General features: G+C 38.6%; 1 protein-coding gene across 2 annotated transcripts in view; it reads left to right on the top strand.

The window, feature by feature from the left end:
• VPS41 (VPS41 subunit of HOPS complex) overlaps positions 1 to 16,937 on the top strand; it is a 110,834-nt gene that overhangs the window by 44,248 nt on the left and 49,649 nt on the right. For both annotated transcript variants that reach the window (XM_061997156.1, XM_061997157.1), the window contains 4 exons: positions 726 to 788; positions 1,641 to 1,706; positions 12,458 to 12,577; positions 15,732 to 15,878. In XM_061997156.1, coding sequence (XP_061853140.1) covers positions 726 to 788; positions 1,641 to 1,706; positions 12,458 to 12,577; positions 15,732 to 15,878 — 396 coding nt within the window. The remainder of the gene's footprint in view (positions 1 to 725; positions 789 to 1,640; positions 1,707 to 12,457; positions 12,578 to 15,731; positions 15,879 to 16,937) is intronic.

Below are 16,937 nucleotides of genomic sequence, written 5' to 3'. Positions count from 1 at the left end.
AGTAGAAATACACATGTTGTTGTTGGTTTTCTGGGTTTTTTAAATGTTGATGTTCCTTCAAGTGGATTAATTCTGATAGATGTTCTGATGGCTTATGGTTACAACTTCAGTGCTTACTATTAAATGTACTGAAACGGCAACATAGATGAGAAGGGAGGAATCTTCAGAGAAAGACATTTCCAGTGGTCATGAAGTAGAACAAAATAGCACTGAATGCACTTGGGAGGAGGAGAGGATGCCAATAAACTGTATGGGGCTTGATTTTCAGGCTGGTTTTGCTTTATTGTCACAAACTTCTTTTTTCTTAGGTAAACTGTGTACTGCTTGGAGGGGAAAAACTCCTACAGTTTCTTTCTCAGAAAGGAAGAGTTTTTAATTTATCTTACCCTGAATGTTATTATGTTGCTCATACCTTACTTAGATCAGTATCTGTTAAACAGATTTGATCAGCCTGAAGCAAAAGGAACTTGTAGTGTTTGCTGTGTTTGTAACAACAACAAAAAAAGATTCAAATAAGTATTTTCACACTGCTGCAAATATTTAGAGATATACCATAATAGAAGCCCAGGATGTCTCAATTCACTCTGAATGTTGAAATATGACTTCATTTCTTTAGGAAAAAAGATGTAACTGTTATCATCTTCTGGGTGTTAGTGATTTACATTCACCTTTAATTGTCAAGTGCTTTATTACATAACTATTTTTGGGTTTATCTACTTCCTTAGGTGCAGGTGTTTGGATTGTATTCAGCGGAAGAGTTTCACGAAACGTTTGACTGTCCTATTAAAGTAAGTGCTTGTTTTAATCTTTAGTAATTGTGTTGTTGTCGTCTTTAATAACAGAAAGGTCACATTGAATCTAAATGAGAGAGAGGAATACCGCTTCCTTGTAATGTTATTCAAGTCACTAGAAAATAGATATCTATCTCAATATAAAAGCTTTTGATCTGGTTAGGCAGGAAGAAAGCCCGTCCTGGTTTTGTAAGAAGTATTATTGAGTTTTTCAAATAGAAAAGGCAAAGTGAAAGAGAAATTGTCCTGTTTCAGCTGTTACCTGTCTCAACATATTTCTTTTTTTGTAGATCTGTGATACAAATTCTGAGGGTTCTGCTAACTGTGAGATCAATATTCTGCAACCAATTCATATCTGTTATTCTACCTCAGGATGACGCAATGGGTGGCGATGCCGATGTACCCTGTCTGAAGGGGAAACTTCAGTTGTACTCTACTTGAGAGACATGTGGCTGCCTGGCTTTTGAAAAAACACCTCTAGTAGGCATATGGGGAGATCTAGCTTTTTTTAACAAGAAATGTTTCTTGCAGGAAGAAAGGTGATGTAGGCAAATTATTCAATTTTACTGCTTGGAATCTTCCATGTTTCAGCTGCTCTTGGGAGGAATAAAGGGAATTAAGCTTTTGCACACATCAGATGTGACACTCTCATTTCCTAGGGCCTTGTTGCTCTTATTTTCTAGGAAAACCAAATGGTGATGGCTGAAACAACTAGGATGTACTTTGGAGAAGGAACTCGGTTGTAATCATTAACAGTTGACAAAGGGTTATCTAGTTTTAAAAGTGATGTGGTGTACTTCCTGTAAAAACCTCTCTTTTTTTTTTTTGTCTTCCGCTTTACCATCTCAGATTGTTGCTGTTCATCCTCATTTTGTAAGATCTCACTTCAAGCAGTTTGTAACAGGAGGGAAAAAGGTAAGCAATCATAATAGTGTAATGAGCTTAAGCTATCTTTAAACAGCTTTTAAATATAGGTCAGAAGGCTGTGTATGTGGTTTTTAACACATACAGCAAAGAATTCTGCTTTTTTCTGATCTTTATGAGTCTTATTGCAAAACAGTCTTTCTTACTTAAGACTAATTAGGGGAGGGGGCACTTTTGTGTTAAAAACATGTTGCAACAAGTTGAGCTTCAGAGTGGAAATACTTCTGTCTACATAATCTGAAAAGTATTGTCAATTCCTAAGCCAGATTTTCTCCTTTAAGTTGTTGAAGTGTGAGCAGAAGTTAGACCTTAGTAGTGATCTTTTACAGTGCATGTTGGTCAGTGTTTGGGACTTTTCTTTTGCTTTACCTGTGAATGTTTTGGTTTTTTTTTACAGTAAGCAAACCTAAGTATCTCCACTAGTTCTTATTCACGGTGTATGGTTTTTCTTTTCTTCTTTACTTTACTTTGTAAAGTAATTCCTGAGAGCTCCTTTTTAGAGTAGAGCTTCCACTTTTTAAAGTGTTTTTCTCTATATAAAGTCTTAAACTTGGGGCAGTTGATATTTCAAAAGTGTATTAGGTGTCTTGTTGTAGAGTGCAATTCTGACTTCCAGATTACATCAGTTTTCAGTTCCTACGAGTATCTTGTGTCACATTGTGTATTTTCAGTCAAAATATGAAAAGTTTCATTTGGAACCATCTCTTGATTTCATGGAACTTTCCTGTTGCCTTCTCTTATGAATTAAGGATGAACACTCTTCACTTATAGATGCATCAAACTGAATGCCATGGCTCTCCCTTACCAGCATGTAAGAAATTCAGGCTTCTAGTACTGAGTACAACTTAATTTTCATTAACAGTTCAGTATGTTTCAAAGCATAGCTGTGCTTTATTTTGCTTTTCAAGTGCTGTGTAGGCTTGACAGCTTTTGCTGGCTGGTCGGAGTTGGTGTTGTCCTTAAAATAATGCACAGTCAGTGTATGTCTTTGTCAGCCACCAGTTTGTGAAGCTTTTTAGTGCTGATAAAAGGGGTATGGAAAGAGCAAAGAAGGGAATTAATAGAACAGAGCTCCGTCAGGTGGTAAAAGAGCTTGCATTCACCTGATGCCGAACAGAAAAAAACATCAGGGAGTTAACACATTCTCTTTGGTTATCTTTGATTACTTGACAGGTTGTTTTATATTCTGTCCTCTGGGGAATGGTATACTCATTCTTAATGCATTCATTTTTTGCTGAGGAACTTTACTCTTCAGGAAAACTTTAATTGACATCTTAACATAAGGTATTTAGGATTGAAATAAATGTCCCTCGACACCTGTAATTTGATTTTATTGATACATAAAACCAACAAATAAAATGTCTTAGCTTCGTGGTAGAAACCCTTCCTCTTTGCTTCTTTCCTCTAAAAGGAGCATATGTGCTTGTATAAAGGCAACAACAAAATGCTCTGTGAAAATTCAGAAAGTTAAATTCTGTCGTCTTATTTCTCAAAGATTTTTTTTTGTTTTCTGAAAAGAAAAAGGCCTTGAAGAACATCCCTGCTTTTTATTTACATCTCTTCTTAAGCATAAAGCCAAAGAGCTGTATGGAGGCAGCTGTATGATCCACAGGAATGAGGAGAAGCAGGCTGAAGCACAGCACCTCAGGCTGCAGACCTTGCAACTCACTCCCAATGTCTGGAGATTGTGTAGTTGGGTGAGCTCCTTTGGGGAGAGGGATGTGACCTCCTGTGGCTCCTGAGGTCTCTATGCTTTTAGCCTTTGCACAGACACAGCAACTTCATAGCTGCTAGTTAGCAGTGATGCAAAGCACACTGCCAGCCTTCCCCACCTGCACCATGGCAGGGATAGCAGCAAGGATAGATGCAAGGCTTTCCTCATTTTGGATCAAGCTTAAGCAAAAAGCTTTGGTTAAAACCCCCGTCCTATGCTCCTGACCTGAGCTGCATTGAAAAACATAACATGAACCTCGTGAACTCTTCATCCAAAGAGTTACAAGCTCTGTCTTTGTTTTTTGTTATTCTGGGAGCTGGTGACATAATGAACATCAGCATTTTAAATGTTGGAATTTTTAAAAAATTGTTTGCTAAGATAATTTGAGCAGATAAAAGGACCCAGAAAGAAATTTAGTCGCTTCCTCATACCCCTCTAGGTGCATTACAAACATTATTGTCTCAGAATATGAGCAGGATGTTCTTAATTTCTTACTTGAATTTCATGCTGATTTGAGTTTACAGTGACACAAGATAAAGAAGGGAGGGGGCTATAACTGTAAATAACCACCTCCTTATTTTTCTTTAGAAATAAACAGTTCTTCCTAACAACAGAAAATGTATAAAAAATACACTTTTCAGTTCAAAGACCCACTGCAGACCATTCTGCAAAGTTCAAGGTGAGCAACAGTCTCTTTAAAAAAAATAGCAGAGAGGGAGAGGAAAAAGCTAAGTGATGTGCTTCGGGGATGCGCAGTGCAGGTCCTTGGTTCCCAACACAGGTGGATGTTCGGAACTTAGGTGAATTGTTGTCTGATGGTGAGATTTGCCACATCTTAGAAGTTCAGCCTGAGCTAAAGCTGATTTAAGAGCAGTGCTCCCTGTGGTAAACCCTTTAAATGCTAGAAACTTAATGCTACCATGTATATGTTTATACCATTGCTTAAGTAGCCACGTGCAAGTGTCCTTGAAGAGTAATTTGTCTCTAAATTGAATTATGAACTAATTTGCCAATTTAAATTCTTATTTATTAAAGCACTAGTTTTTAAAAGTAAAGAACTCTTATTAAGCTTGGGATAATATCAGTGTCTTCTATTTTGTTCTGGAAAAGCTTTATTTTGTTCTTCCCCCTTTTTTCCAATGAATGAATATTATCCGTGCCTAGAAAGGAGGCAAGTATAGTGGAAACGTTGACACCACCGAAGTGAGAAGCAATGGGTACCACCCTAGAGGTGCTTCCCTGCTCCCTGCCCCCTTATCTCTGCAATTAACTATAGCACCATAGTGATGACTTGTCAGATGGTAACCCTGAAATAATAATACTGTATATTGTAAATAACAGGGCATTCCTGTCCAGACTAGACAGTAGAGCTTCAAAGCAAGAGAAGAGGCAAATACTGTGCTATTGAGGGCCATAACCTTCTACCTTTTAAAAAAGGGTCTAATCTTCAAAAAATAACAGGGTAAAAGCCAACTAAATGAGAGTGGTAAAGCTGAAAACAAGGTGTTCTTTTTTAACTGTTAAAGTGCTAGTCTTTCCCTACATATCAACTAAATGAACGTTACTGCAAAGTCCAGCTTACCATTATATCCAGAGGGTTAAAGAGACAGAACTGGGAAAGAGAAGACGGAAGGGTATTTCAGTTCTAAAGTCAAGGGATCTGCTACTGCATTTTATGTAAAGATAACTTTGGGGAGCAGGACAGAAACTTGAGTTTTCTTTCTTAGTAGAGCCATTTATGAGATTCCCTATTTCATGTTTTGATTAACATCAATAACCAGCCACAAAGGTTTTTGTAGTAAAATTCCTAGGACAGTGAACCCTCTGGGATGACTGAGCCATTCTGCTGAATGTATGCTAATGAACCTTTTTTGGGAGCTTCTCTATACAGCATGGTAGGGGGAACTGTAGTGATGTAAACCTGGCTGGGTGCCAGTTCTATCACTCCTCAACTGGATAGGGGAGAGAGAAATATAACAAAAAGCTCACGAGTCGAGATAAGGACAGGTAGATCACTCAGCAATTATGGTCATGGGCAAAACAGACTCAATTTAGGGAGAAAAGATTATTAGCAAAGAAACCAGAGTAGGGAAATGAAAAATAAAAAACTCAAATCTTAGGACACCTCCCTTCACCCCTCCTTCTACCTGGGACTCTCCCTCTTTCCCCTCAGTGGTGCAGGGGCCTGGGGAATAAGAGTTGTGTTCAGTTCATCCCAGATGGACTTAGCCTCTGCTTCCTTTAAGGGGAAGACCTGCTCACACTTGCCACTGCTACAGTATGGAGTCTATCCCAAAGGAGATAGTCCTCCATGAACAGCTCTGATGTGAGTCCTTCCCATGGGGTACAGTTTTTCACAGACTGCCCCATTTTGGGCCTCATCCATGGGGAAAACAGTCCTTCAGGAACAGACTGCTCCAGCGTGGGTTCCCCTCAGGGTCACAAGTCCTGACAGCAAACCTGCTCTGGCATGGACTCCTCTCTCCATGTGTTCCCAGGTCCTGCCAGGAACTTGCTCCAGTGTGGGCTTCCTATGGGGTCACAGTCTTCTTCAGGCACCCACCCACTCTGGTGTGAGGTCCTCCACATGCTGCGAGTGGATCTCTGCTCCTCCATGGTCTCTCAGGGGCACAGCTGCCTTACCATGGGCTGCAACACAGGTCACAGGGGAATGTCTCTTCCAGTGCCTGGACACCCTCCTTCTCCACTACCTTAGTGTCTGTGGAGATGTTGTTCTTACGTTCTCATTCCTTTCTTCTGCTGCTGCAGTTTTTCATCCTCTTCCCCTACTGCAACTTCTTCCCCTTCTGCAATACATTAATCCCAGAGGTGTTAGTTATCTCCATCACTAATTGACTTGTACTTGGCCAGAGATGCATCCATCTCAGAGTTGACTGGCACTGGCCCTGCCTGGTACAGGGAAAGCTTTTAGCAGCAGTTTATTTAAAGAAGCCACCCCTGTAGCCCCCCACTACCAAAGCTGACCATGCAAACCCACTGCAAGGACCCAGCACAATGAAGCAAGTGAATTCTGAAGCCAGTGTGAGAGTAGGGTGTTCAGTATCTTAAATGGTTGTACCGCCTCGTTTGCCTGGCACATAAAGTTTATATAATAAGTGTTAATTTCAGTATGCAATCTGAAACTTTAGGAACCAAAATAAAATTGAGTTTACCCCGAGACCATCCACACTCATATTTATATTGATCTGTGTCTATATCTACATAATATATTTATATATACGTGGTGGACATAGATATGAAAACATATCTTTAATGGGTTCTAAATTTCTTTTTCTGAAGAAGACACACTCTAAGAACCGTTTTCCAAATTCAGGTGTGTCTGAACTTGTTTGTCCTGTTTATCCTCACAGAATTAGCATCTGAGCATATTGATGCTCAAGCTTAGACTTGTTGATGCTCAAATGTTAGACTCACTTCTCCTTGTCTGTTATAAAGGCAGAGAGAACTGAGTGTTACCTGTGTTACCTGGGGCCAGTTTCTCATTATTAAAAAAATTATCAAAAACACTTGTTCAGTATTAGACACCTGGACTAGACCCACAATGTTTCCTGCCTGGGACATGAACCAAAACGGTCTAAATTCTTTTCAGCTCCAGGTGGAGCCACGTCATATACAGAGAAAGCAGAGCAAGTGCACAAGCAGAAGGATAAATAACATTTTTGAGGATCTGCAACTGCTGTTATGAGTAGTGGAATTTGTATGTTAAAGTCAAGTCTGCCAGGGAATGTCTCAAACTTTTTTTTTTTTAATTGTCTGATTTTTAGTGTCAACAGATGCACTTTGCTTTGTGAGTAGGTAGATGACCTTTACCTCTGAACCCTATGATATGTGCTTCATAATAACTGGTTGGACTACTTTGACAAATTATTAAATTGTCAGGATGCTGTTTACAGCACAGTCCATTTTTAGAAAGCAGATAGTCAGCTGTTTGGCATTATGTTGGGTAGAAGAGTACCAGACAAGAAAGGCAGATTGCTTTGTAAGCTATAAAATGTCAGTCAGTAAATACTCAAAGGTCTGGTTTAAGTGAAGAAAGAGTAAATACTATGGCAATTTCTGTCCATGCATTGTATAATTTACCATAAACAGGAGACCAACTGTAGCAGCAAGGAAGCCACAGTAATACAGATCTATGCTTTACTTGCTCCAGTGTATAATGCCTAGATATGTATCCCATATTATTAAGCAGATGAGACTTTGATAGATAGTGTTGTGCTGTTTGGTTAATGAGCAGATTATTTAGCTTATATGTCTTCTTCATTTTATATATAATATATGTATTATTTATTATTATGTATTGTAGTATTATATTACTATTTGGATGTACATTTCTTCTTCATCACAGTGTCTTTTTCCATGTGCTGTAACAAATAAATTTGGTTTGTGTAAAGAGAAAGTGAATTGTGTCCTGTGAGCATGTAATCTGTAGTTGTGTGTTTTGCAAATGTCCATGGCAAAAACTTTTTTCATTTCCTTAGGTGGCAGGCAAAGAAGATCTAAATATATGAAATGTGTGAGAGCTTGTGTCTCTGCCTGCAAGGCTGCAGGACTTGCTTTCTAAGGTGTTAATTCTGTAGCTCTTTGTGAATAGGCGACAGCTGGAATCTAGCAGTTGAGTTATTAAAAGTCCAGCCTAATAAAAATCCTGTGGCATTTGTTTGTGTTAGACATCTCAAAATTTCTAGCTTCTCTGTCCAAGAACTGCTGCAGTACCTCCTGTTTCATATCTCACTGTTGCCATCACACCTCCCAGTGCTGTTCTTGTCTTCCCACTGCATCTGCTTCCTTGCCTGATTTCCCTTGCCCACAGCTCCTGCCCTCCCCTCCACACACACCTCAGCCCCTTAGACAACAGCGTTTTGTGACGGTATTTCAAAAACTTTATCTTCAGCTGAAAACTTGAGGCTTACATTATTCTCTGCCTTGTTTGAGCTCATCCAGTCCATTGCTGTTCCAAAGTGAAGTGATAATTTTTTATTGTTGCTATATATTTTCCTAGAGATGCACGATTAAACAGTAAGTCTTCATGTGGCATGCAGTTCTGTGTTACTCTCAGATATCTGTTAATCTTGGCTGTGCCTGTAAATGTTGTCTTTATGCTGAAAACAGTAAATATCTGTGGTGATCACTTGTAACCATGGCAGTAGCATTTTAGGTTTTTGTGATCTTGCCTGATTGAGGAGAGAGTTGGTGACATGGGTGGCAAAAACCAGAACAAATGCCACAGGCAGGCACATCTTCACACTTAGGTGAACAAAAAACAGGAGAAGACACATACAGGGAGTTTCCTTCTAATTTTTATTTTGTGAAATAAAAACTAATCTGACAGTGCTGCCATAAGGAAGGGAAGGGTGGCTCTTCAGTTACAAATTGAAGTCTCAGCCTTTTGCTTCTGTAAAACTCTCCAGATCTCTACAGAGAAGATGTTGTGTTGAAACAAAGTAATGATGCTGTGCATAGTGCTTCAGTAAAAGTGTGTTTCCTTTGAAACTTTTCGCTCTGTGAGAACAGACTTCTTTTATTGCAGTGTTTTGAAGATGCTATTTGGTAGTGGGATGAAATTGAATTGAATCAAATTACTTTATTGATACTACCAAAGCTGCAATCATTGGCCTCTTTGTTCAGAGGATTGAGAAATCCTGTACATAATTTAAAGACTGGGATTATATGTAATTAGTGGTAATGCTAATTGCATGAGAGGCTCCATTAAATCCAAGCACTAGACTATTCTCTTTAGCGGATGCACTCCAAAAGAGAGTTTTCAGCTCTTTTCAGAGAAGAGTTAATCTCCTGTAGTGAAAGATAGAGAGAGATGTATTCTTTGGTCCCAGAGAATTCTGTCCACTTGTTTCATAAACAAAGAAGTGTGTCCTGCACCATCCTCTTGTCTCATGCGTTTCAGTGCATCGTTTTTCTTAGTGATACAGCGGACAAGCACAAGCAGGTTAAGAGGAGTCACAAAATGATAAGTAGTGAGCTCTCAGAAGATTGCAATGTACTGTGAAGGAGTATGGGTGGGGACCCTTGAAGTCTTACGTTTACTTTGTTTTAGCTATATTATCACGTTGTAGTACATACAAGAGATGCTGGAAGTGCATTCCAAGCACTACTGTTTTATAACAAAGGACTAGAAAGATATACCAGAGCAAATCAAAAGAAGGAAATATAAACTGTATTGCAGAGAATGCAAGAAAGTGATTTTTGTGGCTGCTGTTGAAATATAAGTCCTGTGAATGCTGACTGCCAAAATACGGGATTTATGGGAAATAAAGCCCTAAAATATTTTTCCCCTACCAAAAAGAGAGGGAGATGGTAGGAGGAACCCCTCCAGAAACAGCAGATTTTTGTTATGTGTCTAGCTTCTCTTGAAGCTTTAAATGGCTTTCTGGTGCGATAAACATCTCAATGTGAAGACAGAAAGGAAGACTACAAAATAAATTAGGCTGCTTATTTTGCAAGAGATGCATTCAGTGGACAGCAGTTCCAAAACACATAGCAAAGTTCTGGGTTCGGTAGCTCAGTCTTCAGGTGTCATTGCTGCAAGAAAATGACATTATGTCTGTTCATCCATTGCAGATAAATTAGTAAAGCATGTTTCCAGATTGAATTATTCCTTTTTTGTAAGCCACATGTTGAGCATCCTTTGGCTTCAGTATTGGACTTATCACACTTGCTGATATGAAAGGGAATTCTGGGTGCTGCTATGATTCATATGCACTTTCTGGCTTTATTACAGGCAATAACAGACTGTTGCCTTCTACTGCCTTGGTCTGGGAATGTAATTAAGCACGTGCTTAATGTTGAGCACAGATTGAAGCAGTTCTTTCTCAGGTCATTCATTTTCTTTGCTGTTCCTTACTTGGGTAGAGACTCATGAAAAAACATGATGTTCACAAACCAAGAACAGTAACAAAATAGCTGCAAAGTGTCATTCCAAGCTCACTGAATCGGGTGTGTCATAAAGAAACTTAAATCACAATTCAAGCACAGCAGAAAAGATTCAAAGTTCAATTAATATAATTGACATCAGCCAGTTGTAACCTTAACGTTGTCCACATCAGTTTTCACAGCCTTGTCCAGTAAGTCCAGATGAAAGCATTATGTATTTTGATGCTGTCTTTAGTGGACAGCATTGAAAGAAGCATACAAGTGATAGCTCTTTTTCCATCAGGACTCATTAGAAGTTTTTGAGCTAGAAAAACAGTAATTTTCGAGTCTGGATGGGCATGGTACTTAGTTTTTAATGACATTCTTAGCTTCTGAGTGGAGTTTGGGCTGAGGTCTGCTGTCATGTTTCACATCCACCCACCAACCTACTCATCGAAGCCTCTCTGTGTAGCACTGCCTTACGCATGTAGATGTTGCCCTTGCTTTCAGCTTCTTGCCTTGGTTGCTGCAATGGCATTATTTTGTAAGAGTTTTCTTAGGTGCAAAAACCCCAAACCCTTGACTGTGTAAAAGCAGGGCCTTCATGTGAGCTATGTGAAGGACACAGTCATTTTGGGTGGAGCTAAAGTGTCAAGACATACTTGAGTGAGAAGTTTGATGTCTGCAGCACACTTTGTGAAGTTTGTGACCCTCGTGGGTAGTGACTGCGTGCAACTTTTGGAGACAATACTTGTCTGCTGCTGCCATCTTGTGGCTTTAGGAGAGAGAAGTGGTCTGTGTAATTGCAGTTAGAAATAGCTTATTTCATCAAAACATGGTATTTTAAACGACTGGCGGCTTCTCACTTGGTGCACTTATGCAAATATGAGTGATTGGTAATCGTGTCAAAAAGTCTCTACAACTGGATCTTAGACAGGGACTATTACCAACATAGGCACTTGATTTAAGTTTTAGCCTAAATGGTGAAAGTCCTCACAGGTAGCAGGTTTACATCTCTTTGTAGTCACTGTGCACTCGTGTGAGTTGGGATTCAGGTTTTGAATGTTCCTGTACATGAGTGTACTCATGCAAAGGTTGTCGGGACTAGTACCTTAGAGTGATCTCTGTAGATACTTAAACTACTTTCTTATCTCTCCAATCTCTGCACTTCTCATCACTAAAAATGATTTCCTGTTATAATCCTATTAAATAACTTCCTGAAACAGTATAGAAACTGGTAGAAAAGCTGTACTGTCATGTAAACCATCTGCGTGTAGTTAGTTTTTTGTTTACAGCTGCAAAGCATTTAATGATGAAAGGCTGAGGGAGCTGGGCTCTTCAGCTTGGAGAAGAGGAGACTGAGGGGTGATCTCATTAGTGTTTACAAATACATAAAGGGCAGGATGGAGCCAGACTCTTCTCAGTGATGTCCAATGATAGGACAAAGGGCAGTAGGTAGAAGCTGGGACATAAGATGTTCCAAAGAAACATAAGGATACATTTATTCAGTATGAGACATATATTCAGTGTGAGTTGTGATAACATCTCCTCTCAAACACCTTCCTTGTTTGCAACCAGCAGCATTTGTAGTACAGTGCAGTTTGCATATTTAGTTCTAACACATAGCATCTCTGGAGCCATGTGGAAGGCCATGTAGTTCCACATATGGCCAAGCAAAAGGTCACAGGTTTGAGGGTCTTGATAATTTTCTTTGACTGCTTGTTTTTTGGAGGGAAGGAAGAGCCTATCATGAGATCAGTGGATAGATAGGTATGAGGCAGCCTGGTTTCTTTACTAGCTTTCTGAAGTGTTGTCATTAGCATAGTAGGCTTACATTCCCAAATGTCTTAATTTCTTTATCCTTAAGATGGAAATAATTATACTTACCATTCTTTGAAGAAAATCAACGGAAGGCCTGTTTATTAATATCATTAAAGTATCTTGAATTCTGGAATGTACAAGATTCTCAATGTGTATATACTGCATGAAAATGTTGAATTGTGGTTTTTTTTGTGATAGAGATATGTTTTTTATTACCCTTGAATCCAAGCAGATTAAAGGATAATGAAGCAAAAAGTATGTCCCATATTTACATATAGCATGGTATCATAGAACTATTTCTTGTTGCACTTCCTCATAGTTGCTGTTATATGAGAGAGGCTGGATGAATAGATGGAAGCCCTCAGTTTTACATGAAGGGGAAGGAAATATAAGAAATGTAAAATGGAGAGGACACTTAATTGCGTGGGCCAATAATATGGTAAGTATTTGGCACTTCTATTTAATGACAAAAATACTGCTATGTTAACGCTGGTATTTAAAATGTTTCAATGTTAATTACCAAAATGTTCTGTTGAAGAATGGTACTTCTAAAGAATCAACTATAAAAGGCATTGAAGGATGATGGTTTAGATCCCATTTCTTCATAAACATTTTCTCTGTCATTTCCTGTTGGCTAGTCAGTATTGTCTGATAGTTGCCACTTCTGAAGAAAATAAGGTCTATATACCACTGTGGGCACAGTCGTTACTGTACACTATTGTATAGTGGAATTTTAACCAGTGCCATTCACTGAAACAAACTGTCAAAGGAGGGAATGCCAGTGTAACACTTATTTATATACATAATAGAACATCATCACCTCCACAAAAAACCCCCAAACCTGTCTGGATTTTGTAATACACACTTCTAATGTTGCAGGTTATAAAAAATGGTAGTAATAATTTCTCATTTTGCTAGGCCACTAGAAAAGGTTAGACTTAGGATAAAATAGACCCTTTTTGCTCTAAGTGTAATTCAAATTTTAAAATGAACCATTGCTTTCATGCTGAGTGTTGCATTTCACCTATCACTGTATATCTAATTGATGGGTCAAGGTCTGTATTTTAAAGCTCAGCAGTGAGGGATACGTTTTTAAGTGTGTATCATGTCTAAATTCCAAAGTCTTATTTTAAGATGTGGTAAAAGTACTTCTGAAACACTGCCATTTTTTCCTTCCATTGTTTTTCCTTTCTGAAAAGAAGCATTTATTGAAATGTTATAAAGCTATTGTTCTTTTATCCTTTTCAAAACCACTTTGATATATAATTATTAGAGGAGGATTTTGTTTATTTGCTTTCCTTTAATAACTGCATTACAATTGAAACTTCAGTGAGTTCTTGATTGACATAACATTAGCCTTTTTGCAGCTTTTGTTCTTTTCAGAGCCATACAATTAAAATACATATTCTAGGTGAATCTGTTGGGAATGGATAGGGCAGTTGAGGAGAGCTATCCCTAGAGATGATGTGCCACATCAGAACATAGAATACTAATAAAATGTTGAGAGCCATCTGTCAGAGACAAAAAGCCATGGTCAGGGCCTATCTTTCAATGAAAAATGAAATGACACTTGCCCTCCAAAAGATTAATTTATTTGGTTATTGGCCTTTCCCTTCCCCCTTTACCTTTGTAAAAATGTTTCCATCCTCTAGCAAGGTTTTGTGTTCAATTTGTTTTCTTTTGAAGTCAGAAAAAGTCTTTTCTAGCCTTGCTTCTTACTGTCCATGCGTGGCTACCTAGTCTTTGTTTCATTATGCCTTTTGGGGAAGAGGGGGTTTGGGCACACAGTATACAGGATTGTTAGACATTGGATATTCTGAGGTTATTTAGACAAAGTCTAATTCTGTTTGTCAGATGATCAAGTAACCCATGTTTGTGGGTTTGTTTACTTGACTTCTATGCCCTCTTTTTCCTCCATGGCCATGAGTGTAAGTTTTACAGACTGAGACATCCCAGGACCAAATCCTTAGAGGCATTTGTCTACCTAACTCCCATTTGATCAGATTTAGGCTTCTTCATTATAGGAAGTTGACTCTGGAAGTCTTTTCAGTTGATGATGTAAATTATATAGTTATAACTATGGAAGATCCTACGCTGTTATTTTGAAAGACATTTGAAACATAAGCTAGCCTATAGCATGTAGGATCTGCTGCCTTCTAAAATACGGAGGACATGATGTGGATCTCTTATCTGAAAATCATGCTTGAAGATGTAGTGGTAAGGTTAATAAAAGATAACTTTATTAATATGAAGTTCAAACAAGATTGAAAAATTTTATTAGGTGGGCTCAGAAAGCACAAAGTGTAAGCTTCTTGTTTTTGTGTTACCAGAGGTCTGGGCACAGAATGTGGCAGGTGCTATGTGCAAGTCATTTTCTGAAACCTTGATGGCTGTTAATTGAAGACATGCCAATAGGAGTGTGTTCCACAGTCCCAGTTTTTCAGTGACACAGATCAGTGAAAAAAACCCCAACTTGCCTACCCACATACCACTTACTGCACTTTATGATTTAAAAAACAAACAAACAAAACCTTAAATCAAAAACCAGGCAAAACCTGGCTTGTATATACATTACTATTATATAACATGACCCTCATGTTTAGACTCTGAGTTGAAAACAGTTGAATTTGTACAGCTGCAGATGTAGAAACTTGCAGTGGAGGGGGAACAGAAACAGGCAGTGGAATCTTAAATCAGTTTTGTCTCTAGAAAAATCCTAACATGAAATGGCATCCTGGACACTGACCTTTCAAGGTCTCTTCCATCTCCTTTTCTGTGATCATAAGAGTTGTTCTTTAAGCTCAGTGAGCAGAAAAGAAATAACTACTAAAATACTTTGGTGTATTTTGGGGACTTTTGTTTTTAAATCACTAAGAACAAATCATTACTTAACATGAAATTAATCTCCATTTTGCTACTGGAAAGGTTATAGCTCACCTTGTCTAAATAGCATGGAAAAATCTGATTAATGACTCTTTTTCTTTTTTCACCTTCTCTCAAATGACTTTAATGTTTGTTCCTTTAAACTTTTTGTTCTGTTAGTTTAGAAGATTCTCTGAGGAGGCAATGAAAAACAACAGCATACAAAATCAAGCACCATTTAAATGTGCTTCCTTTTTTGTTTTAATCTAAGAGTAAAAATGGATTTCTGGAGAAGTATGGATTGACTTCATTTATGAAGCTCTTTCATTTATGAGCTGTTGCTTCATATCTTTTTCTAAAGTGGAACTTTCTGTTTCTCTGCAGGGGCTGTTGTGAAAGAGCTGGGATTTTTTTTCATTTCTCCAGTGGTATCAGCAGCCCAGCAAGCTGAACTGCTTCATAACTGTTTTTTCTAATCTGCCACTTATTTGCTTATTGTATCTATTCATTTGGCATTTGAATTTAAAATATCTAACCTACCCTAATACCTTCTGTCACCTCTTAGATTAAATGGGTCTTTGTATCAACAGCTTTATCTGTTGGGACGCTGAGCCCTTCCCTGAAATTTATGCTATGAACTGCTGTGACTGCCTTGTGTACAAAATAGTATGGGCTGTGGTGAGTAGGAGTTTGTCATACTGAATAAAGTTCTCTTGTATTTAAACTTTCAGGGCGTGAAGATACTTGACATGATCTCCAAGCAAAGAATTACCAATGTGCCTCGAGACGACATAAGCCTTCGCCCAGATATGTATCCCTGCAGCCTCTGCTGGAAGGATAATTTAACACTGATTATTGGCTGGGGAAATTCAGTAAAGGTGCAATTACCTGTCTTTGTAATAAATACTTGCTGTTATCACAGACAAACAGAGAATTATTTCTGAAAAGCAAAGACAATCGAAAAAAATAGGATTTGGTTTGACTGCAGTGTGCAGGACTCCTGCTGCCATAGAAATGTCATTGGAGTGACCCTGACGAGGAGGAGGAGTGGTAGACACCCAGCGGTCAGGCCGATCTCTGTGTGCAAGCATGCAGCCAGTGTAATCCTCAGGGACACTCCTCTCCTCTGCCTTGGAGAGATTTCCCCTTTTGAAAGCTTTTAGTGGCTTGTTGAATTCATTTCTTCTGATTAACGTTAAGGAAGAGCAACTTAACCATGAGGTATTTTTGGAGGGGATTTTTAGGGGGACTGAGGAAGTTGTGACTGCTAAAACAGCCACATGATTTTGGTCAACCATAGAGGGAAAGAAGGGGTGAGGTGGAAGGACAGGCTACTTGGGCATTTCTTCTGCTTTCAGCAGGGAACTAGCATTTTGAATTTGTGCAGTACAGACTGACTGTGATTTGCTCAGACTGGGCCTGATATGAGCTTGTTACAGGCTTGTTAGCTGTTCTCTAATAACATACTGCTGCAGCACTGCACAGTGGGAAATTAAAAGTACTTGGTAGGACTAGATGGAAAGGGAGGGTAAAGTGAGGTAAGTGAAGCATAAAAAGCTTCTGAAGCATTAAACTTGGAGTTTTACAAACAAGGGAGTTCGTCCTAAGTTTGACATCTGTCTTCCCCCTTGTACAGTGTATGCTTCACAACATTTGGGTATTTGCATTTTTGGTTATGTACATACTCTCCTCCTGTTATTGGGAGTTGGAATAGCATATTCTTACTTAAATTGTAAGGTAATTAGATGCAATGCCTGAGAAGATAACAAACCCAAACTCTCATATGTGCTACTACAAAGAAGTCATAGTGGACAGATGATTTTAAATTTCTCTCTTGTGATCCATCTTCCTTCTCTCCTAGCATATTTGTAAGACTGTAAATTACAGCTACAACTTCCCTGTATGGTTTTTATCTTCAGGGATGCATAGTCACTGGT

This window comes from Colius striatus, chromosome 5, assembly GCF_028858725.1.
Source record: "Colius striatus isolate bColStr4 chromosome 5, bColStr4.1.hap1, whole genome shotgun sequence".
Classification (NCBI taxonomy): Eukaryota; Metazoa; Chordata; class Aves; order Coliiformes; family Coliidae; genus Colius; species Colius striatus.
Note: the sequence above shows the minus strand (reverse complement) of the source record. Positions and strands in the feature narration are given on the sequence as shown.